Below are 18353 nucleotides of genomic sequence, written 5' to 3'. Positions count from 1 at the left end.
AGAATTCCTGAATTTCTTGGCAATAATTTATTCTATTCCTATCTTGCTCAGACAGACACACATCCCTCAATGAAAAAAAAAAATACACTGATGTAAAATTCATTTCACTGTTTTCATCAATGGTTTCAGAGGTTTTAATATTATCTAGGTGCCCAGGCTCAACAGACCTCAGCAGTGACAATGCTCACATAGGTCAGAAGCCTGATGATGATAGTTTACCCACACCACAGCTGCAAGCAGAACTTGTACCCTAAGTTCCTGATGCCCAAATGCCTAGCTCCGCGAAATAATCAAAGCAGTGTTCACTGTAATTTACACCATACTGTCTGTGTAGAAAGTTGGAGAGCAAGAGTCAGAAGCAACCAAGTCCCAGCAGAAGGAAACAAAAAATGCCAAATTCTTAAAAAAATAAAGCCCGGTCTCTACAGTTTACCAGAAAAATGCCAAATTCTGCAGCTCAACAAAAGCAGCATTCACAATACCCTGCTAGAGATAACAACTGTTCGCAACCTTCAGAACCATTGTTTTAGACACTCTCAAAACACAGGAAGAGACAGTATTTGACTCAAGTTTTCAAAATACATAGATGCCGAGATACATTATACCAACTTTCACACAATACTATCTAAAAAACATTCAGAAAGAGAATCATCCAGAAATCTGGTTGATGATAAAACAAATACCCTCATCTCTCGATATATGAGCACAACTGGTTCCCAACTTTCTGCTCATAGGCAAAAACTTGTAAGAGGGACACTAAATTCCTATTAAATTACATGTAAAAATCTCTGATTAGTTCCTAGGGCTCCTAACTTGGGGAAGGAATGGCAGCAGGTGGCGCTGCTTTTGAAAGGTAAATGAACCTTGGGTTTAGGGGGGGTTAAAGGCTGGGGCTAGTTTGGGTCTGTGAGCGGGAGGGAGGGTTAAAATTTGGTGGCAAGTTGGGTTGGGGGTGGGGTTCAGGCTGCTGCAGTTTGGGGCTGATAGGGGGAGGGTCAGGCGGCGAGGGGGGTCTGGCAGTTTGGGGCTGCAGGGAGGGTAAGGTGGCCGAGGGGGTCTGTCTGCAGGTGGTAAGGGTGTCTAACTGTTGCGGTTTGGGCTGTGGGTGGGGGGTGTCAGGCCTCGGGGCTGGCAGGGGTGTTGTGCTGTGGAGGTTACAGGCAGTCGTGTGCGTGTGCGTGTGCGTGTGCGTGTGCGTGTGCGTGTGCGTGTGCATGTGTGTGGAGAGAGAGAGAGAGAGATATGTCAGGCTGCAGGGCCAGCAGGGGTGTCGGGCCATGGGGGTTACAGGCAGAAACAGGATCTGGCTGTGGGCTGATGAGAGGGTCTAGTGGTTTGGGGCTGCGGGGCAGCAGGGGTCAGGTGGCAGAGGGGTCTGGCCACGGGAATTACAGGCCGTGGGGCCAGCAGAGATGTCGGGCCACGGGGGTTAAAGGCAGCGGCAGGGTTAGGCTGCAGCGCTGGCAGGCGGTACAGGCTGTTGGGTTGGTAAGGGGGTCTCGCTGCCACAGTTTAGGACTGGGGTCAGACTAGGGGGGTTGGAGCCGTGGGGTGGGAGGTAAGGCTTGTATTAGTGGGGGGAAGGGAGGTATGTGTGTCCCTTGTTTAAGCAAAGTACTCATAAATAAAGTAAAGTACTCATTTAAGGAGGGATGAGCGTATATGCTTACATTCACAAATTTCTATTACAGATCTTTAAATCAGAAGAAACTGTTTAACATACTGGATTTCGAATTTTCTAAGGTACATATCAGGAAACACTGTAACAGAGCACACACCTTATATGGTGATGGTTCTATTCTCTCGCCAAATAATACTTGACCAAGATTTTCAGATGGACGTTTCTCACCTGCTGCTTGGCAAAAATCAAACCTAAATGGAAAATATGCAAAATTTATCAAGGACTCAGATGCACACAGTACAAAAAAATCCTACTCTTCCCAGCCAGCCAAATTTAAGACAGATACCTGCAATCCTATTTTTTTGGTCAGAGTTCAGTGATTTCTTCCCAAAATTTGAGAAATTCTAGGCGTAAAATCAACATCTGCTATTTTAAAAATGCCTATGTCGAATACTTCAGAATGCAGTTTAAATTAAACACATACTTAAACAATACATTGGAATATCAATATATACACATTAGGACTTCAGCCATGAATTTATTAAATCTACACACGGCATCCTACAACTGCTTTAAGAAAGGACACCACTAGACTGCTACTTAAACATAAATATGGAGGTCCTTTTGGATCATGGGAACCAAATAAAAATCAATGACATTATGCTTTAATTGACCACTGGATTTTGTTGGGAAATTCCCAGAATTGTCATAGCTGTATCACAATACACCATACATGCAGCCATTAAAATGCACAGACAACTAACACTTAACATCCAGGGGTCAGCAACCAAAACAGCAAGAAGGGCAATTTTTTCAAATTTGGTAAAAAACTCAATAAATCAAGAGGCACAAAGCATGCGAATACACTATGGTCCTTACGAAATAACATCAAACCATACTTTTTGTAACCCTTATTTTAAGAACAGTGCACACACAATGATTTGTAATGTGACAGATATTTACAGTAGGACATTCACAAACTTTATATTCTATTTCCTCACAATTTATGTTTGTGTTTGTACATCCGTCTTCCTGACTTTCACTCCTCAATCTTCTCTCAATCTGGAGGACACTCAGAGGAGTTATCCAATGTTTCAGGACCTCATATCATGTGCTATTTACATATTAATTGATAATTTTGGGGGCTTTTAGATGTATACTGTTTATTGAAAATAACCTGGAGGATGGATATATACATTTTCACTTCGCAATTATAGCATCAGGAGCCACGGAGAAGTCTTAAAGAGCCACAGGTTGCAGACTCCTGGCTTAACCCCTTGAATGATAATCACTGCAGCATTCTTTGAAGTGATAGCATTAACACAGTTTGCACACATTTTCCATCCTGTACTTGTAAGTTACATAGCACTGAAGTAAATACCTTATTAAAATAACTGGGGCTGCCTCCATACCATACACCATTTGTTACTACAATTCTAACTCATTTGGTTACAGCTAGTCAAAACCTACAAAATGACTACCTGCAATTTGTGACTAACGATATTCACAAATATCAGAGAGGTAGCTGTGTTAGTCTGTATCTTTGAGAACAAGAAGAAGTCCTGTGGCACCTTATAGACTAACAGATATTTTGGAGCATAAGCTTTCATGGGCAAAGACCTGTTTCATCAGATGCATGAGTCGGGTGAGGGTTCAGAGGGGTATTTAAAGAGTGGGGTCCCCACTAAAAGGGAGGGCCAGACCCGACAAGGTCTATTCAATCAAGCTGGAAAGGGTCCATTATCAGTAGTATGTCTCAAAAAAGGAAAGAAGTCAGATCAGACAGGGGGAATGGCCCATTGTCAGAGTCTAACATGGAACTGTTAACACCCAGGGCAGAGAAGCTGCTTTTGTAAGGGGCCAGCCACTCCCAGTCTCTGTTTAATCCTTAGTTGACGGGAGTTAAATTTGCAAATAAATTGCAGTTCAGAGATTTCTCTCCATTCCATTTGAATCCCAACACCCCATCATCTCATACCACCAACTTCCTCAGAAAACTACACTCCATTGGTGACATTCCTGAAAACACCATCCTGGTCACTGTGGATGTAGAGGCTCTTTGCACCAATATCCCACATGACTATTGACTCCAAGCTGCTAGGAACATTATCCCTGAGGAGACCGAGGCACAAATGGTGGCGGAGATTTGTGACTTTGTCCTCACACACATCTACTTCAAATTTGAGGACAAATTATACCTTCAAATCAGTGGCACTGCAATGGGCACACACATAGCCCCACAGTATGCCAACAGTTTTATGGCTGACCTGGAACAACGTTTTCTCTGTTCTCATCCACTAGCGCCCCCCGCCCCACCTGTGCCACATTGATGACATCATCATTTGGACCCATGGAAAGGAGGCTCTTGAAGAGTTCCACCGTGATTTCAACAGTTTCCACCCCACCATCAACCTTAGCTTGGACAAATCCACACAAGAGATCCACTTCCTGGACACTACTGTGCAGATAAGTGATGGTCACATAAATACCACCCACTATCAAAAACCCACGGACTGCTATGCTTATCTACACGCCTCCAGCTCTCCATTCAGGGCACCCTACACGATCCATTGCATGCAGCCAGGTACTAAGGTACGACCGTATTTGCTCTGATCTATCAGACAGAGACGAACATCTACAAGACCTTTACCAAGCTTTCTTCAAACTACAATACCCACCTACAGAAGTGAGGAAACAGATTGACAGAGCCAGACGGGTACCCAGAAGCCACCTGCTACAAGACAGGCCTCGCAAGGAAAACAAGAGAACATCACTGGCCATCACATACAGCCCCTACCTAAGGCCTCTCCAACGCACCATCAGTGATCTGCAACCCATCCAAGACAATGATCCTTCACTCTCACAGACCTTGGGATACAGGCCTGTCCTCGCCTACAGGCAGCCTGCCAACCTTAAACAAATCCTCACCAGCAACTATAGATCACAAAACAGTAACTCTAAACCTGGAACCAATCCCTGCAACAAACCTCGCTGCCAACTCTGCTCACGTATCTACACCAGCGATATCATCACAGGACTTAAGATCAACCACACCATCATGGGCTCCTTTACTTGCACATCTACTAATATAATATGCGCCAGCAATGCCCCACTGCAATTTACATAGGCCATACTGGACAGTCTCTATGTAAAAGAATAAACGGACATAAATCAGACATCAGGAACGGTAAAGTACAGAAACCTGTGGGAGAGCACTTCAATCTCCCTGCACATTCAGTCATAGATTTAAAAGTAGCAGTCCTAAAACAAAGAAATTTCAAAAATCAAATGGAGAGAGAAATCTCTGAGCTGCAATTTATTTGCAAATTTGACTCCATCAACCAAGGATTAAACAGAGACTGGGAGTGGCTGGCCCCTTACAAAAGCAGCTTCTCTGCCCTGGGTATTAACAGCTCCACATTAGACTCTGACAATGGACCATTCCCCCCGTCTGATCTGACTTGTTTTTTCCTCTTTCAATACATATTACTGATAATGGGCCATTTCCAACTTGACTGAACAGACCTTGTCAGTTCTGGCCCTCCCTTTTACTGGAACCCCACTCTTTAAATACCCCTCTGAAATCCCCCTACTCATGCATCTGATGAAGCAGGTCTTTGCCCATGAAAGCTTACGCTCCAAAATATCTGTTTGTGTATAAGGTGTCACAGGACTTCTTGGTATTCACAAATATAAGTTAGATAACAAAATTCTTATAAATGGAACCTGTACAACAAATCAAATCTGTCCACTGGAGAGATGACAGAAATTGGATCTCTTGGCATGCTTTAAGAAAACCATTCAGAAGCTGGCAGTTTAAGTTAAATGTAAAGTTTAGTACACTTACGCAGTATATTCATAGGGAAGCACAGATTCCACAGAGTCAAGCCTGTTTACAAACAGGGGTATCACAGACTGAAGAAAAAAAAAAAAAAGAAGCAAAGTTACATTAAATTGTATCACTAGGCAATGTCTTGGGATAGAATTTAATGACCACTTTCAAAGTTACAGATAAGTTGCCTTACACCTTGTGTTTAATTTAGATCTACCTTGGACAGGTATAAACACTCTGTACCAAAGGAAAACTCCACACTTGCAACTACACAAAGTTAAAGTGTACAGAAAAACATGCTCAAGAATGGTACATGTTAATTAAAATAACAGAAATACATGTTGATTTAACTGCTCAGTTACATCATTAGTATCTCACTCGACAAATTACATTCAATATAGAGCAGGAAGAATGCGTTTGCAAACATAAAGACAACTTTTGTCGAACAAAGCCTTAAAAAGAAAATGCACGACTGTAGACTGAAATGGTATCACTACATAGGTGTTGAGCTGAATGGGCCTGTGGTACCCATGTTTCACCAATATTCATGAACATGGGTCCAGCTCCACCAATATTTGGGCTTATATTTTCAGAAACATCCCATCCGTAGTATGGGCCAGGCAACACACTTTGGGGATGGAGAGTCCAGAGTGGCCTGGGGGATTAGAACAGACCTGATGCTGGCAGCAGCCAGTGCCCAGATGCCAGCCTGCCTCACTTCCCTCTGCTCTGTCTCACTTGAGGGAAGGGGAGGAAGCTGGAAAGAGGCAGTGTGGAGATTTGGGGGGGAAGAATGGAACAGAGGGGAGGAGGGAGTGGGGATGAGCAAGGGCAGAAAGAGGTGGGTTTGGTTTGGGTCGCTTGCTGATGCCAGCATCAAAGCACCCACTAATCCAGGATGGAGCAAAGTTTTTACATCAGGCCCCACTTTTTGTCCCCATAATTAGCAGCCTTCCTCTGCCCCATCCCACCTAGTGTAATCCAAACCAACAGAAATTTCAGTCACGTTCATATGAACAAAACCCCTTTGGCATGTGTAAGAAAACATGCAGAATGTAAACACTTTATTAATTGGTATATAAACATGAATACACGTGCATAAACACAGTAGTGTGTTCTGCAACCGGGGAAGCATCAGGCACACCTGGAGCTCCTTTTGAAAGGTAAGTCCTGGAGCTGGAGGGGGCAGTTGGGGAGAGTTGAGCCTGGTGGTGGGTTGGGGCCGTGGGGAGGGAGTTAAGCCTGGGGTGGGTTACGAATGCAGAGGTGCTGCAGGGGTGGAGTTGAGCTGGAGCCAGACACAGGGGAGGGGTGAGCCTGGCAATGGGGGGGTTGAACAGGTGCCATGTGGCAGGGTCCGTGTGTTAGAACTGGGGGCAGGGGTGGTGAGCTAGAGCTGGGCCACAGATGGTGAGCTGGGTTGTGGGGGGGGGGTGGATTTGAATGGGAGCCATGGGCAGGTGGTGAGCTGGGCTACAAGGTGGCGGGGGGGGGCTGAAACCAGGGCAGGGGTGGCAAGCCGGGCCACAGGGGGTTGGACCGGGGCCTTGAGGGGCTGGGTGGGTTTGAGCCAGGGCCAGCAGGATTTTGGGTTACACTTAACTCACGTTAATGCAAGTTAAGCGCAACTCAAATTGTGCATTTCGAGGGTTTACTGTATAGAAAAAGTAATTGTTTGCCCTTGTTAAACAATTTCCTACAAAATGTTCATTATTACAATGTCTCAGCTAAATTCTCTAAAGATTCCATCTGTTATGACCAGGCTCCATCATCTCACCGCTCCTATACAGAGAGTAGCCTTCACATGTGCCAAGGAGACTCACTCTCCTATGCTCTTTCAGCTGGCACACAAGGCATTCAAGAAAAAAGGAGAAAGAATCTGAGCCTGGGAAGAAAAATAGAGGGAGAACACAGACAGGAGTTGGGAGGTAAACAGAAGGGAGACAGAAGTAGCAGAGAAATGGGTGATGACTCCAACACACTCTGCCCTCCCCAAAATCTGTAACTGAACATGAAACTTAAATCTCAACTTTCCTTTCCTGTCAGCAAATAGATGAGAAGTTCACAGGCAAAGCACGTCATCTCACCAGTGACCAGCCACACAGATGATAGCAGTTTAGCCAATTAAATGGGATTAGAAACCAGTTAAAGGAGGAGCAGGTTTTAGTGGGAAGAGAGGGTGTGCTCTAGCTCACCTGGGCTGGAACAGCACCCCCCGCCCTCCACCATGGGCCCAGCCAGAGCAGTCCCTCCCTGGGACAAACAAACCTGGTCCCACCACAGAGGCTGCTCTGGGCAGACAGAGTAGCCCCTGTCCCTGGCAGGCCTGTCCACAGCAAGAGGGGAGATGCTGCAACACCCATTGGTTAACTGGAACCAGTAAACATCAACCATTGAGGGTTAACCCATTAACCTTTTTTTAAGAACTAGAACAATCCCATAAACAAGAGACTCAGGGTATGTCTACACTATCCTACAGTTCAGATTACAGGGGTATGAACAGTGGCATGCAAAGTGCTCTCCCATATGAACTTGGCCTCTTCTAGCAGAATTACACTAAACTGAGCAAGGGGCCTCTATGTTTGCACTTACAGCAACTATACAGAGTTACAGCACAGCACTTCGGTACACACTGCAATTTACATCCTGAGAGGCAGAACTGATAGACAATGCTAAAAGAACACTGCAGTTGCAAAAATCAAGAACTCAAAGAAGTTAGAAAGCCCCATAATTAAGGTTGCCCATGCACACTTAATTCCACTCCATTATATGAATTACGATACACTTGTTATATAAACACATACCTGTTCATCGTGTATTCCTGCCTTGTTTTGCATGTAGACTACATAACATTTTGGCAATGAATGGTTGGATAGTGAACAAGAGTTCTGTTTGTAGTATGTCAGCCTCTGAAGATGGAATATGCATAGTGAAGAAGGTAGGGGAATACAGTAAGTGAAAAGATAAAAAGACTTCCAGTTAAGGAAGCCAAATGTCACCTTTGAGAACTGGATTCTATTACTTTAGCAGAGTTCCTAAACGATGTTCAGCAACTCACAAAGCAAAATGTTCACCACCGGCCACTAATTCTGTGTGACATTATCTACCTTGGGGGAGCGTCCTGTAACCCTCATATTCTTCATTTCTATAAAACTGTGATCTTGCATATAAAGCATGCCATGTAAGGTATCAGGGAAACATCATAAGTGGCTGAAACTCACTTTTCCATTTAACCATGTGCACATGCAGTTATGAGACTGTGTTGTATGGTTGTTACTAAAATGTGCTGTAAGTAGGGGAATCAGCCAGATATTAGCTTCCCAGAGACAACAGCAAAGAAACTAACCAATGCCTGGTCCAGCTGTCAAGCAATAACCCATAATCACTGCCCAACAAGGCAGCTACAATTCAATGACAGACTGGTATGAGCCACACCAAGGAAATTGCTCAGTCTTACCTGAGGACTCAGAAATGTCCACCAGATATACCTGGACTTACGTACTCTACGCACATGGACTAAAAGTATATAAAGGATTCTAGACCCCATGCCTTTCTCCTTCTCTTCTCTGCTCTAAGCAACAGGGACCCATAGAAGACTGAAGACTCCAACAAAGGAGACTGAATTGCAACATTTAACATATTCAGTGGAATGAAAAAAAGCTGCTTAATATAGCTGTTGCCCAGTCTAACAGGGTTGAGAGTTTTGAATGCATCCTTATCTTACCTTGTAGCTAATTTGTTTAACTCTTTGTCTTTCCCAGTGAGTTTGCCTGAAGGGGCTTGGCAAATTCGCTCAGGTTTTACAAGGGATAGTGCATGTCCTCTTTCCATTGATGAAGTTGTGAATCAGTTAATAAATTTGTACTGATCATCTTGAGGAGTGCAGGCCAGTGTATTCCTGAGCTACAGTGCAGGAAGTGGACAGAATTTCACTGGTGCCTGCCTCTGTGTCATTCATGAGTGGCTCTAGTAGTGTTCATGAATTCTAATTGGATGTGGGACTCCACATGCTATGGTGCTGAGTGATAATAGTGCTTGCAGAGGTTTGCTGCTTGTCACTAACAAAGCCTTGAGCGAGAAAGATCCAGCTTGAAAGTTAAGGGAGCACAATAGTACCACACTCCCATCACACAGTGGTCTTCCTTTTCTGTGTACCCACTTTGAGACGCCAAGCACCAGATTTGCTCAAGTGCTGAGCAATCACAACTGCAACTCAAGTCAGCTGGAGCTACGCCTGGATCAAATGTAGTGCTATAAAAATGATAAGTACCCTAAGAAACCATGTCCTAGGTGCCTCATATTGGGCACCAAAATTAGTAAACACTTTTAATAATAACTTAGATCTCTCAGAGCTGCTGTTCCCACCTGTAAAATAGGAATACTCTGATCACTGGGATGTTAGGAAGATAACTTTTTAATGTTTGTGAAACAGAGTATGGTTTCTTAGAGGAAATTCATAATTGTGTATTCAGTGCAGAGTTTACATTAAATTAGGCCTAACACTGTCAAGTGAATAAGGAGAATAAACTACTGAACAGCTATCCATTCACTAAATGAAGTAGGCGTCCTGTGTGGGGGGACAGTAATTCTACAGCTAAAGACTGTATTATAAAGCAAACACATGGTGGGCAGGGGGCAGAACTGAAGTTGCAGAGGCAGGCTTTATTCTGGTATTTGCTATTTACTGAGTGCCTGACTTCGTAACCTTAACGTGCTTTCAGTGTAGCTTTTTTATGTAACACAGAATGAAGGGAATAAACACATGGGAAAGTGTAGTAAACTGATTTAAAACTAAATGAAAGTAAATTATAGTTTTACTGTAGGATATTAACAGGTCCATAATAAAATTATCATCCATTTCTAGTACACCGCTGCAAGTGCAGCACATCGGGACAGCATAACTAGTCATGCAGGAGTCACACGCTGACAATAAAGGGGTGGTGTCAGAGAGGGACTGCAGCTTCTCAAAATTCTGGTCTAGGATATCAGGCTCTCCCCACTGGCACCACATAAAACAGGATCCCCTCATACTGGTTCCTTGGATGGGGTCAGAACTCCATCTGGAACAGATAAGGAGTGGGCCAGTGCTATGCCTTTGTGGCTTTGAAAACGTGATCTGAAGAACCAATGTGCACAAATACTTATTTATGCAGGGGGGAAGGGGCTAATTGTGGGGGAGAGATACTGAGCAAATGGAACAGATTAAGAACTACTGTCTGGCAGAATATCAAAACGAATATGTAGAGGGAGGGTGTTTTGAGTAGAAACAAGGTTTAGTAGACTATGGCTACATCTACACAAGAAGCATCTACCAACAGAAGTCACGGTCGGAAGGGATTTCCCAGCAAAACTTCTGTTGACAGACCGCATCTACACATAAAAGCAGATCGACAGAGCAATCCGCTCTCTTGACAGAGAGCAGCCAGTTGGCCTGGCTCTCTCTCGACAGAATGGCTGACCAGAAGCTCTGCAAACAAGGCTACCTGGTGAACTGGAAGCCTGGTCTGTTGACAAAATGGCCCCAGAGCATCTACACAGCTGTTTTGTCAACAGAAAATTGCAAGAAAGGCGTTATACCTGAACGCAGAGAAGTATAACGCTGTCGGCAGATGTGGCGAGTTTTGTCCACACACTGTTGACAAAGTACATTGTGTGTGTAGATGCTGCGTGGGCTTTTCTAACAAGTGCCCAATCTTGCCAGAAAAAACCTCTCGTGCTGACGTAGCCCATGTAAAAAGGATTTTTTTAAAAATTAACAATGGGTGAGAATGGATGAGGACTGGAAATACAAAGCTAGAAGATCAGGGCAGCAACATATCAGATTCAGGAGGAACCTTCACAGGGCACAGTAATTTATAAATTCTCTTTGTCATATTTTCCCAATCTTCGGGTGCATATTGGTTATTTAGATCAACTATGCAATATGTCATCTTTGTGGGACTCTCAGCTGCCACTGCAGCTGTGCAGCATGCTCTGGGTGGCTCTGAGGACTGAGGGGAGGAGAGGAAGCATTCTAGCTGGTGCTGAGGGCTGGCTTCCCCTAGGCTCCACCCCTTCCAGGAGCATAGAGCCTTCCCATCCCCCTCTCTCTCTCTCACACACTTGCCCAGGAGTCCAGCAACTATGTTGGCCCCCTGGGTCATCCACTTGAATTGTGGGAAGCCTCCTGAAAAGGGCTTCACATTATGACAAAGGGATCTGCTAGGAAGAGTTATTCAGAGACTTGGGATTTTATTCTGAAAACTCTCCAAGGCACAATCTTGCTTTACAACGTATTTGGAGGACCTACCATACTTTAACAAACACTGATATGCCACAAATATATACACTGAAGTACCCATTGGACCTTATGAAAGTTATTAATGGCTTGTACTTTACAGTGTAGGAACAAGATTTAAAATTACTACACCTCTATCAGAATTACTTGACAATTAGAGTTTAATTTTATATTCTACATTGGTACAAAGTCACATCAGCGACAAAGAGTTTGTTCCTTGACCCAATAACAGCAGCAATTTTACAAATAAGTATACATTCTTGATTTAAAAGATGATAATCAGAATTGCAATTTAAAGTAACAGTCTTACTATATTACCATGCCATGGACTATGCTTTATACCATCAGAAGAAAGCAGAAACCCCAACAGTAGTTTCCAATCCTGAAACTTTGTAAGATACAGGAATTTAAAACTACAGTTAGGCCTACATTGTTTCCTCAGGCTCCTTGTTCTGGTCCAGCAATGGCACCCCAGGATAGTGAATACACCATACGTGTGGCCCTACTTCACCTGAGTGGGTACAAGACCATTGTAACCAAGACTATCTCCCAGGACAGATAGTTTTGCTAACTGTTCTTGCATACCTAGAATTTGCGGTGTACGCCAAATAATTTACCTTTGATTAGAGGTAGAGGGAGTGTATGGCTTTCAGTCAATGTTGTGTACAATCACCATGTACCTCTCTTCATGTGCCCTTGATTTACATGCAACTCACCTCAGTAATTCCGGTAGGAGAAAAACTACAGTTACGACTGTTCTAGTCTCAAAACACATTTCAACTCATGATATTAGCATTATCTTGTAATAAATATAAGCCTGTCTCCCCTTTCAGCTAGGCATAGGTTCGACAAAAAAGGAGGATCACTGATAACAGACCTTAGATTGAAGTTACAGATGAAGAGACAAAGCAGTTACATGTATTCTTGAAAGTTCCTGGAAAAAAAATATCACTTGAACACTTGAAATGAATGCATAAAAAAATGTAAGGACTAATGATACAGCATGCCATTAATTTTTGCTGCAAATCTGTAAGACAGTTAGGGAACGTAAATCAAGAAAAAAGAAAATGGTTAAAAAACTAAGAGTTCCATACTTCTTATGATCCCTGAACAAATAATACACTAGAGCAGTAATTTGTTCACTGTCATCAAGGCACCAGTGTTTCCATCACAGCCCCACTGTGGAGATATGACCATCTCAAATCTTAGTATATACAAATACACATTTACTGCACACAACATGTACCTGACCGTTACACAACTAAGAAACAAAAATACGCTATCCACATATTCCCTCCTCTTAATCATCCTTTCCTGAAATCCACTCATAGATTGCTTTCACTTATGAAATTTAAATTCTACAAAACATTACATGAAATCTTAGTGTTTGAGATGGTGACAGGTGTCTCTTTTGCATTATGCACAGGGTTATTATTGCACAAATACTGACAAAACAAAACACAAATCCGTGCCAATAAAACGCTGTCTTCAATTGCACCTGATCATAGGTTTTTAGCTGGGTTCTCTGTTTTGAGCACATGTATTGCTAGAGGTTTCATCACATGATAATCTTTAATTAAGAATTACTCTTTAATTCCTGTAGGTTTGGCAAGGAGAAGACAGCTTTGCAGAACATCAAGCACAACCCTAGCATTCAGGAAATAATAGTGAGGTGGAGACAGCACATTAAGGGGAGGAGGGGGAAAAAAAAACCAAAACCCCACAAGTCGACTTGGAGCACAGGAAACTTTTTCGGGGGAAAAAAATCTCACATTCCACCAGAGTTGTGACAGCCAGAGCACTAAGGTAGCAGAGCTCAATTACCCATAAGAGCTCACAGTGGGCGGCCGTTTTCACTAGCACTGGCGCTGCAGTGAAATGAAGAGAGAGTTCAAAGACCGTACTATTTAGCTTAACTGCAAGAGGATAATCAAACGGCACCGAAAAGGAACAACTTCCTAGATCAGACCCTTTTCAGTGCCCCTGCCCCTGTCTAACGCGGCAGCACCCTCGGGCCCTGCGGGAGCCCCACGTACGTATCCAACTTAATGTTTCATCCCGCCCCGCCTTAGGAGGGGAAATGCCCATCGAGAAGTCGCCTCAACCCCAGCAGGTATGGCGCAGGTAACAGACACGCGCATCCGCCCAGCAATGGCCCCAGCCCCGCAGCCGGGGAGCTGCTAGGGCGGGACAGGGACGAGGCCGGACCTGCACTCAGGAAGAGGCGCCAGGCCCGGTCTCCCCACCGTCCTCCCGCGAACTAGGGAGGCGCCGCTCACCTTGCACTCGTCTGTCTCCTTGCCCTCCTCGCAGAAGTTGACGGGCGCCAGGCCGGGCAGGTAGAAGGCTCCGCCACGGGGAGCGCAGGCCGCCAGCAGCGCCGCGAGCAGCAGCAGCAGCCGCCGCGGGAGACCCATGGCCTGGGGGACGCGCAGCGGTGGGGAGCGGGTCACCACGGCTCACCTCGCTTCCTGCTCCGCAGCCGCGACTTCCGGTTCTCAGGCACAGACACGTCACCCTGCACTGACCTTCCGGCACCACCCTTAGCCGGGAGGAACGACTGAGAGATAACTTCCGGGTCACACCCTATCCCCTCTCCCCGTTACTATCGAAGCAGGGCTCGTCCTTTCTCTACCCCCCCCCCCGCCGGGAAGGGCGAGCTCGGAGCAATGGTAGAATGGGGGCGTGGCTTGGCTTGGTCTGGCTGTGCGCTGCTAGCCCCTGGGAGCACGGGGCCTTTTGGCGCGGGGCAGGTTGCCAGGGCGTGCGGCAGGGCGTGCAGTCTGGGGACTAATTGTTGGTGTTTTCTTGGGTTGATGAAGGAGCCACCCGCGTTCCCTCTGAGCTTTTCCATCCCTGTGTGGAATAAGAGCAAAGCAGCAGCCACGTAGCACTTTAAAGACTAACACAGTCATTTATTAGGTGATGAGCTTTTGCGGGACAAGACTGCGTTCAGTTCAGCCGCCTGGAATGGAGAGCCATCAACTACATATCTGAAGAAATGGGTCTGTCCCACGAAGGCTCATCACCTAATTAAAGACTAATTATTCATTAATGATTTAAGTGCTACTTGACTGCTTTTTTGTTTTGATAGAATACAGACTAACCCGGCTGTCTCTCTGTCGCTATTCAATGTGTGGAATAAATGTGTGTGTGCAGTGAGGTATATGCCAATGTGTACCACCCACCAGGGGAAACAACATACCCAACTGTGGGCCCCCTGCTACACAGTGGAGTGTGGGGGTTAAGCATTTGAATCTCTCTTGAGTAGCTGCACAAGCTCACAGGGAGCATTGCAGCCATGGTCCCTTAGGCAGCCACACTCTGGGCACGCTTAGCAGTGCAACCCCAACCCATGATCATGGCCCTTGGAATCCTGTGGTTGTCTGGGTAGCTCTGACTTCAGTGTATTCTGAGTTAAACCTGTCTTCTTGTATGGAACAGTGAATGAAGATCTGTGCAGGGAATCCTCGTATGATTATTCCTTCAAAGTCTCCAACTGTGGATTTCACAGCAGAGGGTATGCCCAAAATCTGAGTTGTCATAGAACAAGCAGAACAAGTTTCACAGGCTTTATCAGGAGAGAGGCTTTAAGGTTATACAAAACAGCATGATGAAATAAACATTTTACTATTGCACAAGGAAGAAATCTACTGAAATTAATGCAAAAGAACAGTGTATTTTTGACAAGTATTGGAGAGGTAGCTGTGTTAGTCTGTAGCTTCAAGAACAAGAAGTCTTGTGGCACCTTATAGACTTACATATTTTGGAGCATAAGCTTTCGTGGGCAAAGACCCGCTTCATCAGATGCATGAGTAGGGGTGGTGGTTTCACAGGGATATTTAAAGAGTGGGGTCCCAGTAAAAGGGAGTGCCAGAACTGACAAGGTCTATTCAGCAAGGTGGAAATGGCCCAGCATCAACAGTACTTCTCAAAAGAGGAAAAAACAAGTCAGATCAGATGGGGATGTGAGCTTTTTGTCAGAATCTAATGGGGAGGTATTATCACCCAGAGCAGACAAACAGCTTTTGTAAACTGCGAGCCACTCCCAGTCTCTGTTTAATCTGTGGTTAATGGAGTCAAATTTGCAAACAAATTGCAGCTCAGAGAAATCCTTGTAAACAAATACATAAAACAAGAATCAGTGGCCCTAAAGAATGGAAAAAAATCAATAGTTAAAGCCAGTTACGTCTGCTGGCATGTAGGGCAGCAATGAATGTCCTCCACTTCCACTTCTGGACTTTCATTGCTGCCCTACTCAAAATGTTTTAGTATTTATTCTCTTATGATTAGAATGTCTGATTGACTTACAATTAGAATGTCTGTTTGACTTACTATTCCTTTTTTGCTAAGCCCTTTCAATTACCTCCAGATTTATTTGTTTCCACATACCTTGGGAGTCACTGGATTTGTCCGCAGTCTCTCCTTGGGGAAACAAATTTTAATTTAGTTAATGACAATAAAAGACATACAAAGAATTTAAAAAGTCTAAACAATATTAAAAGTTGTACCCCATTTACAATAGGAAAGTCATTAGATTTTTTTTTATGGCCTACTGTTTACAAAAGATTTCAGCTGTCCGATGCAATACAAGCATTACAGGTTTGGTTTCCAAAACAAAAATAAGTTGGTATATGTATGTGCAGAACAATAAAGAAAACAAATGCAAAATAAAGCTCAGAGTCAAAGTACTTGTACAAAATATATCATTTCCTCATTTCTTCCATTTAGTTCTTGGGTGGGTGCTGCCATTTTACTGCTTGAAATCTTTGACTGCCCTGTCCTGTTGATTTTGGAAGAGAATTTTGCCAAACCTATGCAGTCTATCAGGCAAACCCACCACCCAGGATCACAGCCAAACCTATTTCATTGAACTTAAAATGCAGAGCATCTGGCTACAACATCACACAAACATGATTGTTCTCTCTAAAAGATCTCCAGAAAAAATCAATGAGTTCATCTTCATATTTATTTCTGGAAGGAGTAGCAGTGTAGTCTGTAGCTTCACAAAAAACAAGCAGTCCTGAAGTACTTTAACAACTAACAAATTTCTTAGCTTACATGGGTAGAACTCACTTCTTCAGATTTGGAGTAGATAATTAGAAGCCAGGGTTTATATAACAGGAGGTAAAGAAGGTTACCTGTCACTAATAGGACCAGTGGAATAAGTAAATACAATGTGTGTTAGGCGCCATTCCTGCAAATATCAAAGGTAGGGAAATTGCCCGTGTAATACATGAGATAATTGAGATATCTGTTAAGCCACAGGTTAAATGTGTTAAATTTGCAAATTAATAGAGAGGTAAAAATGTTAGTCTGTATTCTAACAAAACAAACAAGCAGTCATGTAGCGCCAAAAAGGCTAACAAAATAATATTGGGTGGTGAGCTTTCATTGGGCAGACCCATGTCTTCAGGTCTAGAGATATGCAGTACAGCACTGACTGTTTTATAACAGAGATCCAAAAAAATGAATGAATGAATTCCAATTCAGCTGTCTCCCTCTAATCTTGTGGCAAAAATCCTTTTGTAGAAAAATGGCTACTTTCAAATCCTTTAGTGAATGTTCAGGGAGGTTAAAGCGTTCCACTATAGGTTTATATGTAGTCCAAGTCCTGATGTTGGATTAAATCCATTCATCCTTTGGTGCAGAGACTGTCCAGTTTGTCCAGTGAACATGGCAGAGAGGCATTTTGGCTGATGTGATAGTGTCTCTATTATAGATGTGGACAGCGTGGCAATAGGGTTTGTTGCAGCGATAGGTTCCTGGGTTAGTGTTTCTGTGGTATGGTGTGTGGCTTCTGGTAAGTATTTTCTTGAGGTTGGGCTTTTCCTTTAAACAATCTCAGCGGGGTAGCCGTATTAGTCTGTAACTACACAAAACAAAAGCAAGCAGTCTTTTAAAAGCTAACAATTTTATTTAGTTCATCCACCAGAGATGGAGATTTCCCTAATTATGTTTATTAGGTCATCTTGTGAACACTCCTTCAGCACAGCAGTTTCAGAAGGGCTCATTACAGGTTTTTCCACCTTGGTTATTATTTCAGGAGTCACATAGCATCTGTTTAAAAATCTACAGTTGTCTGGTTTTATTTTGAGTTGTCAGTTTAAATGGGTTTTAGGGGTTCCTCAGTTTGCATCTGCAGGAATATGAACATTAATATATATACTTCATTTAGGGCTATACCCAAAGCCCACTGAAGTCAACAGCAAGACTCCTTGACATGAGCTTTGCAAAAGGCTGTTAATTTGATGGTGGGATAGGCATAAATTCCTTGAAACTTTATGTACAAGCATAGGGCCACAATGAGAGCTACTGTACGTGAGTGCACCTTTTGACATATGTTCATATGGATGGGGCCAAAACTGGTATCAAAACAGGAGTCAAAACTGACATATACAGGCTATACCCTCTTAGCTTAGTTAACAGGCAGCATGGGAAATGGATTGGCAGTAGTACGTGACAGCAGAAAAATGTCTAACAGTTGGCTTAAAATAAAACTACTTCAAGTGACTTTATCCATTCAGAGACTACTCCAGCCATCCCTTTTAATTAGAGCAAATACTGCAAAGCTATTACATATCTGTATATGGCTATGTCTACACTACAGTGATCTGTTGACA

At 43.7% G+C, this 18353-nt stretch overlaps 1 protein-coding gene across 1 annotated transcript in view; it reads right to left on the bottom strand.

Moving 5' to 3' along the window:
* TM9SF2 (transmembrane 9 superfamily member 2) overlaps positions 1-14210 on the bottom strand; it is a 62735-nt gene extending 48525 nt beyond the window's left edge. The window contains exons 1-3 of the mRNA XM_074989604.1: positions 14010-14210; positions 5469-5536; positions 1779-1872 (exon numbers count right to left, since the gene is read on the bottom strand). Of these exons, the coding sequence (XP_074845705.1) occupies positions 1779-1872; positions 5469-5536; positions 14010-14147 (300 nt within the window). The 5' untranslated portion in view covers positions 14148-14210. The remainder of the gene's footprint in view (positions 1-1778; positions 1873-5468; positions 5537-14009) is intronic.
* Between the last annotated feature and the right edge of the window lie 4143 nt (positions 14211-18353).

The sequence above is a fragment of the Carettochelys insculpta genome, chromosome 1 (assembly GCF_033958435.1).
Source record: "Carettochelys insculpta isolate YL-2023 chromosome 1, ASM3395843v1, whole genome shotgun sequence".
NCBI classification, from domain to species: Eukaryota; Metazoa; Chordata; order Testudines; family Carettochelyidae; genus Carettochelys; species Carettochelys insculpta.
The sequence above is the reverse complement of the archived record's forward strand: the minus strand, read 5'-3'. Positions and strand labels throughout refer to the sequence as shown.